Raw genomic sequence first — 14,068 nt, 5'->3', positions numbered from 1 at the left:
ACGATTTGTATATACTAATTAAACAGCATTTCTATTAAATTAACCTTCTTTCTGACTGTACAAAATAATGAAGATACAACAAGGTTGTTGCCTTTTGAATGTTACGCTTATACAAAAAATTTATTAAAGCAATATGTATTTCGAGAACTGTAATATGTAAGTTATTGCCTGTAGCTATAGATACGCAGAAAATATTGCACATAAATCAAGGACAAAGACAGTTCTCATTCTTGATGACATCCAGGTTTCTGCATTCCTTCAACTCCATGATTTCCTCTCCTTTAAACATACTCTACTTAAAGTCAGCGAGGCATCTTAGATTATTTCTCTAATTGCTGCATATCTTACTTTTTCTTAAAGGTTAAAGAATAAGTCATTCTTTGCAAGGTTGAAATTTAGGGCAGTTTTGTGGAGTGGGCCACCAGTACTGTGGTGTAGTGTGTTAAACATGTGGGTTTTATGATGCGTATTAGTACCCACTTGGGAACATCTTTTTAACCACAACTCTGATTTTCAAGTCCATGAGCTGTGCATACATTTCTAAGTGGGGAAAATGTGTGTGTCCATTTCCCTGTATGTGCAGTAAATGAATACACAATAATTATGCAAGTCTTATTTGGAAGGATAGTTTATATGTAAAATGTCATTGTCCCATATCTTATATTTTGTTGGCATACAGTACATAACAGCAGACACATTAGGATGTACTGACAATCATCATCTTTGACTTCTTCAGACAACTGTTCCAGCTGTATAATGAAATAAGATCCATATGTTTTCCAAATGTTTCCTTACATTACCTAATGTTATATTTATTCATCATTTTAATTGAATGGTTTGGTCAGGGTACAAGAAACAAATGTTACACCAGGGACTGGGAGCTACAATTAGGTAGTCATCTTCAAGATGAGCTTCTTTGCTTCATACAATGGGTTTTATTGCTGGGTTTATGATGGGTATTATGATAAGTCCTGACGGCCACCTAGCAAGCACTTTACAATTATTAGTTAAATTACTGTCTGTTAGCTGTCAGTTTTTAAGCTTTTTTTACAGTTGTAAAAGCTGAAAACTGAAATTGTTCCCATATATATTACATTATTGCACTCGCTTGCTTGGCAATGCTCTACTTTCTGGCTTCCTCAGATCCCCTCCCTCACTATTTCTTTATTGTCTAATAAGTTCCATGGGAATTGCAAAAACAATGCAGCGCACCTTGCTCAGCCATTTCTGAACCTCTCGCACCAAGGCAAGACATCACATCAATACTGTACACATAGAAAATATTACACATTGACGGCTAATACACAGAAGGACATATTATATCTGAGTTATATCTAGACAGCTCAAGTTGTATACCATGCAAGCAATACATTAGAGTTCCATAATTTAAAAAAAAAATTATAAAATCTACACAATAGTTATAAATACTACATATTCTGGGGTCCAAATTACTAAAATACCAGGGGCCATTGAACAATTTGATTTCAGAGAGCAAGCACTATTATTATTGAGCCAAGCAACACATAATGTGATTACAAACTATTATGGTACATTTTATCACTTTATGATTTGTAGGAATTCAACTTCTGGGACCTCCATAGATCCTGAGAATGGAGGGACCAAAGGGCTACTGAAGAGTTGAAATGCCTCAAATGCTGCACAGCATTGGTCATGGACATCTAGATGTGCAGGGGACAGCTACTGATCCCAGTTTCTTGAAATTAGGCTATGATACACTTCCCAGCATATCAAATGAGTTGAGTGTCACTGTTCAGGGAAAACAAAGCTTTGAACCAAACTTGTCATATATTAATGGAATTTCCTTGTGATAAGGGAAAGAACCTTGAATAAAACAGAAATTTCCAGCTTACGCGGCATGCCACACTCAATCCACACCATCACAGGTGCATGCCGATCACTCTGAGGTTAGAAAAGAAGACTGCAGTTGAAGTAGAAGATCCCGGCACACATGTGTAGAGATGGATGATGACCAAGTAAAAGTAACTGTTTTCTTTATTGGTATGCATTAAAATACATGGTATGTCCACACGGTAGAAACAACCTACGCGTTTCAGCTGTTAGCCTTATTCATGGTTTTGAATAAATCTTACAGCCGAAACGCGTAGGTCGTATCTCTACATATGTGTTCCCGGGATTTTCTACTTCCACTAAAGAATGTTAGATGGTATACATCCAATATAAGAAAACTTAAGTCATAGATTCTTTAAAGCGTAATTGTAAAGCTTATAAAGTTTTTCCTATAATTGCAATAGCTGAAAATGAACATTTTCCAATAAAGATTCTTTACCCTGTTGCAGCCTTTTCTATGCTAATTTTCTGTTTTCTGCATTCCTCAGTCTCTCTACCTTCTGCCAAGCATTTTGGTTGCTACGGACACTATAGACCTAAGGATCACGAAAGGGATGGGCTGTGCAGTGTGCTCCTCCTTCTCAGCTTAGTAATGTCTGCACTGTCTATAGTCTACTCTTAGTTTAATAATCTTGTGTGCACAGAGTAATAGAGTATTTGCTTGTCAAACCACCTCCATCTCTCTACAAGGCTATAGTCGGGTCAGTGAAGAGAAGGAAGTAGGATCAGCATAGCAGTCAGAAACAAAGGAAGAAGACAATTTAATTCTGTGTGTGCTCTGTCTCCTCCGTTCTTTGCACCCCCTTCCCCACTGTCCTGGCATAAGGGCAGAGTGATAGAATCTGTTGAACAGCCTCACTGACAAATGCATTATCATAGCACGTAGGCCTTAATAGATTATTGGTAGGGCCGATTAGTCACTGTCGTTATTTATGGATAGTGACATTACCAGCGTCCCCCCTCCTGCTAAACAACTTATCCGCTCAGCAAGGTTGGAGGAGGGATGCAATACGTTGCACCCACTCCCCATAGGTTTCTATTGCCTCCATGAAGCATATACACTCACCGGCCACTTTATTAGGTACAAGGTGATTTGAGTGCCTTTGAACTTGGCATGGTTGTTGGTGCCAGAAGGGCTGGTCTGAGTATTTCAGAAACTGCTGATCTACTGGGAATTTTCACGCACAACCATCTCTACGGTTTACAGAGAATGGTCTGAAAAAGAAAAAACATCCAGTGAGCGGCAGTTCTGTGGGCAGAATTGCCTTGTTGATGCCAGAGGAAAATGGGCGGACTGGTTCGAGCTGATAGAAAGGCACCAGTGACTCAAATCGCCACCCGTTGCAACCAAGGTAGGCAGAAGAGCATCTCTGAATGCACAGAACGTCGAACTTTGAGGCAGATGGGCTACAGCAGCAGAAGACCACACCGGGTGCCACTCCTTTCAGGTAAGAACAGGAAACTGAGGCTACAATTTGCACAAGCTCATCGAAATTGGACAGTAGAAGATTGGAAAATGTTGCCTGGTCTGATGAGTCTCGATTTCTGCTGCGACATTCGGATGGTAGGGTCAGAATTTGGCGTCAACAACATGAAAGCATGGATCCATCCTGCCTTGTATCAACGGTTCAGGCCGGTGGTGGTGGTGTCATGGTGTGGGGAATATTTTCTTGGGACTCTTTGGGCCCCTTGGTACCAATTGAGCATCGTTGCAACGCCACAGCCTGAGTATTGTTGCTGACCATGTCCATCCCTTTATGACCACAATGTACCCAACATCTGATGGCTACTTTCAGCAGGATAATGCACCATGTCATAAAGCTGGAATCATCTCAGACTGGTTTCTTGAACATGACAATGAGTTCACTGTACTCAAATGGCCTCCACAGTCACCAGATCTCAATCCAATAGAGCATCTTTGGGATGTGGTGGAACGGGAGATTGGCATCATGGATGTGCAGCCAACAAATCTGCGGCAACTGTGTGATGCCATCATGTCAATATGGACCAAAATCTCTGAGGAATGCTTCCAGCACCTTGTTGAATCTATGCCACGAAGAATTGAGGCAGTTCTGAAGGCAAAAGGGGGTCCAACCCGTTACTAGCAGGGTGTACCTAATAAAGTGGCCGGTGAGTGTATGTCTTATATTCTAGGTTCTAGCTTACTACGGTCTTTCCATCCTGTCTTTTTCAGTGGATGCATTGTGTAATGTTCAGATTGAGGTGACATCTATGCCTCCCGCTGCCAGTATATGTCAATGGGTATGCTCAGCATAAACGTTGGGCGCTGAACATATACCAAAAATAAAATGCAAATCCAGCATTATAGTAACTAAGAGTGATTAAGGTAATTTAGCCTTGACATAATGGAGGTAAGTGAAGACACACGTCCATGCTACATGTAACTTAATAGCAGACATAATACACCATTTTTGACTCCTGATTACCCAGTAGATTTTAATGAGGTCCTACATTCTTGACATTACATTTAAATGGCTGAATGTATGATGATGGGCTTAGCTAAAAAACTTCATTATAACTTCATGAAAATGATTTTCTTAAGAGTGCTTCATCTGTGCAAACTGGAAACGTTAAGACCACCAAAAAAAAAACCACAGTGTACTTCTGTTTTTCTCTCTGCCAGGACACATTCAGAAAATCACTTATTTCCGTTTGTCTGTGATTTATTTGGTCAGACGGCAATATTTTCCACCCATGCGGTTTTACAAGTATAAAATAACACATAGTATATATACTCTTGTCTTCTTAAATATATAAAATGTATAAAATATGTTCCCTGTCATTAAATATTGTTCAAGGATATTATTCTAAGGAGTGGAAATATTTTACAGAACACACATATATAGCTACACAGAACATAGAGCAGTTATTTAGAATATTGGATTTATGAAGAAATTCTTTACCTTTTGCCCTTGTTTTTTAAAATTATATTAAGTGCCATTATTATTTTTCTGTTTTATATTAAGAAAAAAATAACATTATAATATTCAGCTTACTGTAAAAAAAAGACTAGAACACAAAATAATGATCTGCATATCCCTTCGGAATTACCTGGATTTCTGCATTGATTAATAAGTTGTGATCTGTATCTATTATTAGTCACAATCCTAAAGAAACATCATCTAACTAAACTAATACAAATAGTTGACGGGTACTATGCACATAAGGCATCCTATAAATAATCATAAACTAGTACACTAGTATTGTTTTATAAGGGCGTAAGCTACAGTCAACAGTATTTCACCCATGTTTGAGCCGTATGGCCCAACAAGGCATGTGTGTTTCCTGTGTTTTCCCTGTGTTTGTGATCCAGCAAAAAAAAACTGAAGGCTGAAGAAAAACCTGAGGGCTAAGAGAGGCTTTACTCTTCTTAGGGTACATCCTGATATAGCCCTAATATATCATCTTTTATGGTACAAGTAGTTCAACTGTGTTATTACAGATTTCTGTAGTGTAGAACTTCATCCATGCTCAAAAATTGTCAAGACTAAATGAGGTATTAGTTACAGTTGTTCTAAATTCATGAACAATGACATGTTAGTATTCGTCATGATGATATCATAATGTAATTGGTTAGTCTCTTACAAATGTTTGCACTTACATTCTTATTGCACAGCTTATACTGTTTGTAGGCTCCAGTACAGCTGATAGCTGTTGTTCCACGTTGCCCTTGTGGATTACTTCTGAGGAGATTGAGAGATGCTCCCTGAACAGGTGACTCAGGGAACACATTTTGTGATATTGGTTGAGTCTGAGATGGGGAAGGCATCCATTTATTCGCTGAAGGATCAGCTGACCTTACTGAAGGGTAAAGACCTTCCTGGTGAATGTTACCAATGCTGGAGTAACGATTCTGAGCAATAATGTGTCCATGTGTAGGCTGTCTCCCAGACTGGAGTTGTCTCCTTTTTCTTGGTCTGTCTTGACCTGTGTCACTTTGCAGAGGTAAAATGTAAGGCACCTTTCCATACCCATAAGATCCTGGACTGACTGGAGTCCGTGTCCGGTTTCTAGAAACAAAGAAAGATATACAAGATAAATGGATAATAACTCTTCAAAGTCACTTTTATGTATAAGAATGCACAAAATAAACCCGATTCATAACAATCTTTGCTTTTTTATTTATTTTTTATGATTGATGATGATTTCTTATATTGGAAAGCTAAAATATGGTACAATCCTAATACAGTTGAGTCAATGATACAAACATTTTAGGCGCTCCTTTAAGTCCATTATACAACATGGCAGGGCCATATTTATAGCTCACCATGCCCAAGGCACTAAATCTGACTGTACCCCTATTAAGGATCTATTTACATTTGAAAATTTTCATTCTGAACCGCGAGCCCTCTCCATACTCTCTTTACGCACTTGAAACATACCAATATGTCGCAAGTCGTTAAGGGGTTAAACGCTTTCATGGGAAACCTGCACCTTTAAGACCTCATATTTAAGAATTTTAAAATGCTTAAGTAAGGGGTTTCATGGGCAAATCCCTTACTTAAGCATTTTACACAGTTTATTGCTGCTTTAGATCCTATAACTTATTGATGCTCATTGTAAAATTCCAGAGTGTGGGTGGGGACTCTAAGCAGACACATTTCATAGAAAATGTCATTTCAGTCACACTGATATTGGTAATGATGTATGTATTGTAAATTATAGCAAACAAAGTGCTGTTTGGAAGCCATGAAAACTAGATATCATTGTGCCGTTTGTCAGCCAGCCACATTTAAGAAACATGGTGCTGGAATTAAAGGGTTTTCCAATGAATAGGGGCTAATTTGCTGATCAGTGGGGGTCTTAGTGATAGGATCATAAGAACAAGGCTTCATTGAACCATGGTCGTACCCCGAAATGAAGAGAGCAGCCAGTTGCACAAGTGCTGGCTCTATTCATCTTTATGGCACTGATGGAGATTGTTGAATACAGCTCTTGGCTATCTCTGTCAGCGCCCTATCCTGTGGATTGGAGCTAACTTGTATTTCACTGGAGAACTTTCATTTCTGATTATTTTTCATACTGCGTAGTAAGTCAAATTCACATCTAAATAAATGGGGGCATTAATAATAAGTTAAAATGTGGCAAATTATTATTGCAGAAAGGTCTGGTACAGAGGATCTTTTCAATATTCTAAATTGGGTTTGCAAAGACACCGTACACACACTGTAGAAAGAGTTCCATTCAGATGGATGGAATAGATTTCCAGTTGCTGAAATTTCATTGCTATTATGGTCATGCTGAATAAACACATTACAGCTCTTGTGCTTGCCAAAAACATTGCTTCATACATGGTGATGGTGACACAGAGGTGCATTCTCCCTTTCTTATGTGTTGTTATGTTTTTGGGTTTACTATGCTTGTGTCACTGACACATTTTACAAGAGATGCATGAGCTGTATAATCTATAACATGCACTTCACACATACACTGTATATTAACTGCTTTTGTTTTCAGTGGTTTAAAGAAGACCTGTCACAAGAATTACAGCAATACCTGCTGGCAAAGGGATAAAAGTCTTCCCCATATCACCTAAACTTATCTGCCAGTGAGGAACTGTACTTTAATTATATATTCTGCTATGCAAATAAGCAGACTAAGAGTCAAATATTGAAGAGAAGAGTCTTGCTTTCTCCAGACTGCCAGAGAAGAATGCCTCCTTCTTTTGAGTTACAACTGTGACCGAGTCTCTTCAAATCTAGCCTGGGCAGACAGGAAGTCATCTTCATTCCCACTTCCTGACCAGAATGCTGTCATTATCACTGTATGGTGAATTTAGTAATGAGCAGAGCATAGGAAACTGCAAATCTCATTACCAAGCGGGACGGGCGGGGCCATCATAGACAAAGGCAAAAAAAAAACAGTTTGGGGAGCGATTTAGAGCCCCCCAAACAGGGAGAATCGTGGAGGCACATAGAAGAGCCTCTAATGGCACCAATGATTATCTCACCCTGTCTGCTCCTTTTCTCTCATACTGTGGTCTCAGGTAGACCAGAGGGGTTTACTTTAAAATAATGATTAACGTCTTGGGCTACATGTGACTGCAGGAGGATCCCTTAAGACCTTTTTCTGACCTGTCTTGTGAACTCTGTGCTGGGGCAACAGCCCAAGTGGCCACAGAGATGACTCTGAGTTCCCCTTCTGGCACATGTGCCATAGGTCCGCCACCACTGCCTTAGAGGATCTTTATGTTAATTAGTCTCAATAAGACTTTCATAAAATGGTAAAATAGCAAAACCAGACATTTACACTAAGTTTTATGGTATATGAAAAATAAACTGAGAACAACCTTTCCCATTCCTTTCTAAGATAAGATTGTGTACGGTATATCAAATCTATATTTCCTTTTGGGCATGTATCTGTTAGACTGGTTCGTGTTCTTACAGATATCCTGAGCTTTTCATAGTACACAAGATAGATCTTTGTACATAGCACAAAGGAACAAACATATTCACAAGGAGATTTTCTCAAGTATAATGAGATCTCATAAAGGGCAGTTCTCTCCCTAACCAATTTAGTGGCCTTGGAGAATTGCCATGGATAAAACTTTATTGTACCTCTGACGCAAAGCAAATGGCCAATATTTACTAAAATGACCAGGAAACCCCTTCATAGGAAAGTCAGCTGACATAGTTGAGAATACAACATCTCTATACTCTTATAAAGAGATGCCAAGCTGATGATAAGTTTAGTTTCTTTTAGGTTTCATAGTCATTGGGGCCTCATAATGAATCGTAGCAAGGCTTAGATGCGATTTTCTTTGTCAGACCATATCTTATGTCATCTCTCCTGGTGAATTCACACAAGTTCAGCTGTTGCTGATGGATAGTATTACTTATTATAGAGATTGTATCTTTCTCTGCTGCTGTGTAAAACACAAAAGGTTGTTCCTGGATTAGTCAAATGTTATAGTTTTTGTGAAAAAGTGTATGAAAAGTCCCAACTCCTATGCCAACAAGTATAAAATAAATTGATAATGAAATGTTTTAAATGTCTACATATAGAACTGGATAAAAGTACAAAGTATGCACACTGATTACTCCCCTGATTACTCCACTGATTACCCCCAAATTTAGATCTAAGATACCATCTAATCACACTGCATACCACTTTATGTACTGTATGCACAATATCTTAAGTTCTCTACATAACAGAAGGTATTTGCAGTCATATATACCTGCTGCATTATTATTATGCAACTGGAGGTAGATGATGCTGAATACATAAATTATGAGGACAGATTTACAGGGGGAGATTTAGCACTGCTTTTACACCAGTTTTAAATAATTGCAAATCCATGTGCAGTGCAAGAATTTGAGATTCAAATAGCTGATACCCCACCTCCACGCAATGTGGGCGTGGAAGGGGTGTAGAGGTGCATGGCAGCTGGCAGAGGAGGTGTTCCCTTCCTGTACCTGCGTTCTTTTGAAAAACCAATTTTCGTTTGCTGTTTTTTAAGCAAAACAATGCCAGGTCGGACTTGGCATAGTTTTACCCGGCGGACACGCCACCAGCCAGATACCTCAAAAGGCATCTAAATGTATTCTATGCGACAAGGGGGCGTGGCCGCAATCATCGACGGTGTATGATAAATCTCCTCTATAGATTTTCTAATAAAGTGAAAAATTAGACTGAAGTGCGCATCTTAACAAGACATGCTTAAAATTCCATGCTAACTTATGCTTCTTAAAGGTGTTGGCCACATTACCTCACATTTCTGTAACGTCTGTGTAAGTATTCATGAATGCAAGCTTAAGGTCCTGGAAGAGCAATTGGTCATGAACAGTAGGAGATCACATGACCCTCAATCTCCTGCCATTTTATTGACAGGAATGGCAACTTAGCAAATAAAAGTCATTTCTGAATCAGGGAGCTTTGCATTATGTATACAGGCAGTCCCCGGGTTACATACAAGATAGGGTCTGTAGGTTTGTTCTTAAGTTGAATTTATATGTAAGTCGGAACTGTATAGTTTATCATTGTAATTCCAGACAGAACTTTGTTGGTCTCTGTGACAATTGGATTTTAAAAAATGTTGTATTCTCATAAGAACCAGGATTAACACTAAAGCTTCATTACAGACACATCTGATAACTGTTATAGCTGATTATTGTAGCCTAGGACTAAAGGACAATAAATTACCAATTACCAGAGGTCCGTTTGTAACTAGGGATCGTATGTAAGTCGAGTGTTCTTAAGTAGGGGACCGCCTGTAGTTGTGCATGGTTTTCTTGATTGATTAAATAAATTACATAATGTCCTGCCCCATACCTACACACATTACAAAAAACATTAAGTAAAGTATCCAACCCCTTTAAGTATGCCACAATTTTAGCACTTCTAATCTTACCTCCTTTAGATTTGGAATATTTTATGGTAACATTTTAACAATCTAGTTTATGCTCATTTCTGTACAAGAGTGCTTAAAGTGTCTAAAAAGACACATAAAGATATATTATATATCATTTTCCTGTGATTTTTAGATATAGAATAAACATCCTGTGATTTATTAATAAGGAGGGCTGAGGAGCCCTATATGGTCACTGTATGCTAAGATACTGGTGCATCTGGGTCTGAAGTCCACTCGGGCAGGTTTTGCCCCTCTATGCTGAACCGCTTGCTTCATGATAGAAGATAAATTAAAAGACATCTTTTGTTACATCTATAGTAGGTATAAGGTAGTAACATCGTGAATACAGCAACAAGCAAACTAAAAGCTAATGGATAACACTGTCCCCAAGCCAAGTCCCCTTAACATGAGCTTTGTGTCAAGTCACAGACACATTACATGAAGTAGTTTTATCTCCATCACAAGTATGATTTGTCGATTACTCTCAATATAGCTTTCTTCATTATGTCATGAGAGTGGGTGTTTAGGCAAAACTATGTAGTTCTATTGATAACATGAAAGAGCAGTAAATTAGCAGTGATCCAACATAAACTCTCTACTTCATTCTCCTGATTAGCTAAACAAGATAAATAGCGGTGTTTGTGCTATTGCTTCTGCAGCACATTGTGGCGGATATATGCCCACATTACAATACATTTAAATAAAGCGATTAATACTACGGCACCACATCGTAAAGTCATAATTTGACTAAGTAATGCATGAAGTCAAAGACCTAAAAGTAAGAAGTCAGTCCCAACTGGGGAATCCCACAGCTGCCAAAAAATACACTTCACTAGACCTCCAACATTATTACAACTCAAATATCCCTCCATGAAAATACAAGCAGCAGCCGGATTTATTGTGCCAGAATCCTGCACATAATGTAGACAAGTTCATTATTAAATCCATTTTCCTGTAGATGAACCATTTTTTCAATGTTTCTAACACAGGCGCGGGTTCAATACATGAAAACAAAGCATTTTGCAAAATAAACTAATTGATGGTGACACTGAAAAAAAATGAGTGTGGCTTTATAACAATCTCAAAAAACACCTGCTGGAATTTGTCTTGGCAAAATCCAAGGCAAAACTGCTAGCCAAGTTGAAACACAAATAGAGTTGAAATGGCAGAAAGTATGCTGAACCTTTTGAAGTTTTCTTTTCGTCTTTTCGTTCTCTGGAAAGCACTTTTTCTCTCACCACAACTTTGTACAGTGTGTCCCAAAGGTGTGTTTTGGAGTTGAATTAAGTGATAAAATGTGCCGCCATACTGTACACAATTACTATTCACCTATTTCAATAAGTAGTATGTTTATACAGAGAGGAAGGGAAACAAAAGATCTATTTTCATGTTAATATGAAGGAAATAACCTAATATTGAAGCCTAAAAAAGTAAGAATATATACACAGAGCCGTACACTTTGAGGAGAAAGCCTTCTCGTAGCAGGGTCTGCTAAGGAGAAAAGCATTATGTAAAGACGACTAGAAACTAAAATCTATGAAATAAATATTATTGCTATGTGAACCACTCCTTTGTTCTTTCTTTTAGGAACTGATGAATAAATCGACAACTGGGTGTAACCATTCTACTTGAAGTGAGTTCTCTTACTCAGTACTGACTGGACAGTGTTAGTGTGTGATGGAACATTGTAAGAAGAGCACAATGCTTGTATCCTGTGAAAGACAAATTATGAGAAATATATATGTGGTAGGAAAGCTGGTAGGTTCTCTTTAAGAGCGAGCTTGTCAACAGATTTGGGGTCCCTGAGAATTCTGTTTGGGACCCTTTGGTTCCATTGACACGAACGTATGCTATGTCAGGGGGGAACATACTGCCGGCTGGAGAAGGGGAAGTGCTCCTCACCCCTCCCCTCTCCAGAGGGAGCCATGCAGCTGGGTGGTATTTACGGCAGAAGATAGAGCATGCTCTATTTTTTTCCGTAAACGGTGCGGTGGGTAGTATGCCCATTAAAGTGAATATGGCCATGTGCAACACGTACTGAAATTGTGCACTACGGGTAGCAAGCAGCTATATTAAAACGTTCATGTGAAAGGGGCCGTAACCCGGTAAGATGAGTCACATTTCTTTATTACACGTAAAAATTAAATAAATGAGTAATTAATTAGTGGGTTTATAGGACTGAGCTTACAATGCTCAGGGTGGCAGCTGAATAAAGACAAACAGCTATTTTAAAGGTCCAACATTTTAGAGTTTTCTTCAAACATTACAATTTTTGTAAAAAAAAAAAACTGCTTTTACAGTTGTTCTTATGGTGTTTATGATTGTATATATATATATATATATATATATATATATATATATATTTTTTTTTTTTTTTAAATACACTTGGGCTTTTATACTGTATATCATTTCTACATTTAATAAAGACTAAATTATTTATTCCACTATTGTATTCGTCTTTTCTTTCACATATATGGCTTTTGTATTACCTTCATTGTGAATGCTTATTGGTTGCAGTACAAAATATATGTTCTCAGCTGGAATGTACAAGCAAAAAAAAATATGGAAAATAATCTGAGCAATGAAATAAAAACATAGCCTTAGTGAGGAGAATTCAAATCACAGACAAGTTTGCATTTGACTGTGATGAGTGAACCTTCAGAAATGATTTAGCACCCGCGAGGGGATTTATCAGATACATTTTTTCTCCATTTAATGCATTCCATAGGGAGGAAGCAGTGAGTGAAAAGAAGTTCAGGTAAAGCAGAGCAAAAACAGTGAAGGTGCTGAAAAGGAAACACCTACACCCAGGCTTAAGCTTGAAACATGTCAAAATATGTATGAAAGTGAAATGGCAGTATGACAGCTTCACATTGCTAACCAGAGGCATACAATTAAGATTGAAACTTTATGCAAAGTAATATTTTGGTATATGGCAGCTGTCATTTTGTAAGTACTGTTATGAGTAATGTAATCTACGGAAGTCCCTATTACATATATTGATTCTTCTTTGCAGTGTACATCCCATTTAATGTTCACAATGCAGGAATGCATGTGATATGTCATGACATGCAACAAATACGGCTGCCATGTCACTATTCCACAATAAAAATGTCTACTAGGCACACATTTTGTTTATCTTTTTTGAAGATATTTTTGGAAAACTTTACCTGTCAGTGATATAAACAAAACCAAAGTAATAAAACGGGTGGTATGGGCATAGATTGTACAGGATCCCCCCGTTGTATAAATTTATCTCACCAAAAAGTTGAAAAACACAGCATCTAAAGTATATTTTGTATAATACAAAACAATCTTTATTGAGAAAAAGTAGTGCATCACAATGCACCAGCAACAGTACAATATAAAAACAACAGAGAGTGCCACATAATATAAAGTTGATAAAACCAATGGAACAAGTAGAGACTGGTAAGTGTAGCCTATTAACAGTCACAACCTAAGTAGGAATTGCAAACAGAGGAAAAACGTCCCTCACATAAGAGCAGTAATGTTACCTATACCAGTAGGAAGGCACACGCTGTACACCCCGACACGTGTTTCGCACTTAGCTTTTTCAAGGGGAGTCGTGATATAAGTTAAGAAAGTTAAGAAAAATAAGAAAACTTTTATCGAAACTTCTGGCATCAAAGGTTTAAAATGGTTTTCAAGGATCAGGATACATATTGTCTATACTTATGTATTAGACCATTTACAGTACAGACCAAAAGTTTGGACACACCTTCTCATTTAAAGGGTTTTCTGTATTTTCCTGACTATAAAAATTGTAGATTCACACTGAAGGCATCAAAACTATGACTTAACAGATGT

General features: G+C 37.9%; 1 protein-coding gene across 1 annotated transcript in view; it reads right to left on the bottom strand.

Moving 5' to 3' along the window:
- Positions 1-14,068, bottom strand: part of THSD4 (thrombospondin type 1 domain containing 4) — a 450,024-nt gene that overhangs the window by 319,518 nt on the left and 116,438 nt on the right. The window contains exon 5 of the mRNA XM_072148083.1: positions 5,492-5,900. Within this exon, the coding sequence (XP_072004184.1) occupies positions 5,492-5,900 (409 nt within the window). The remainder of the gene's footprint in view (positions 1-5,491; positions 5,901-14,068) is intronic.

This window comes from Engystomops pustulosus, chromosome 4 (assembly GCF_040894005.1).
Source record: "Engystomops pustulosus chromosome 4, aEngPut4.maternal, whole genome shotgun sequence".
Taxonomy (NCBI): domain Eukaryota; kingdom Metazoa; phylum Chordata; class Amphibia; order Anura; family Leptodactylidae; genus Engystomops; species Engystomops pustulosus.
This window is presented reverse-complemented; position numbering and strand designations above follow the sequence as displayed.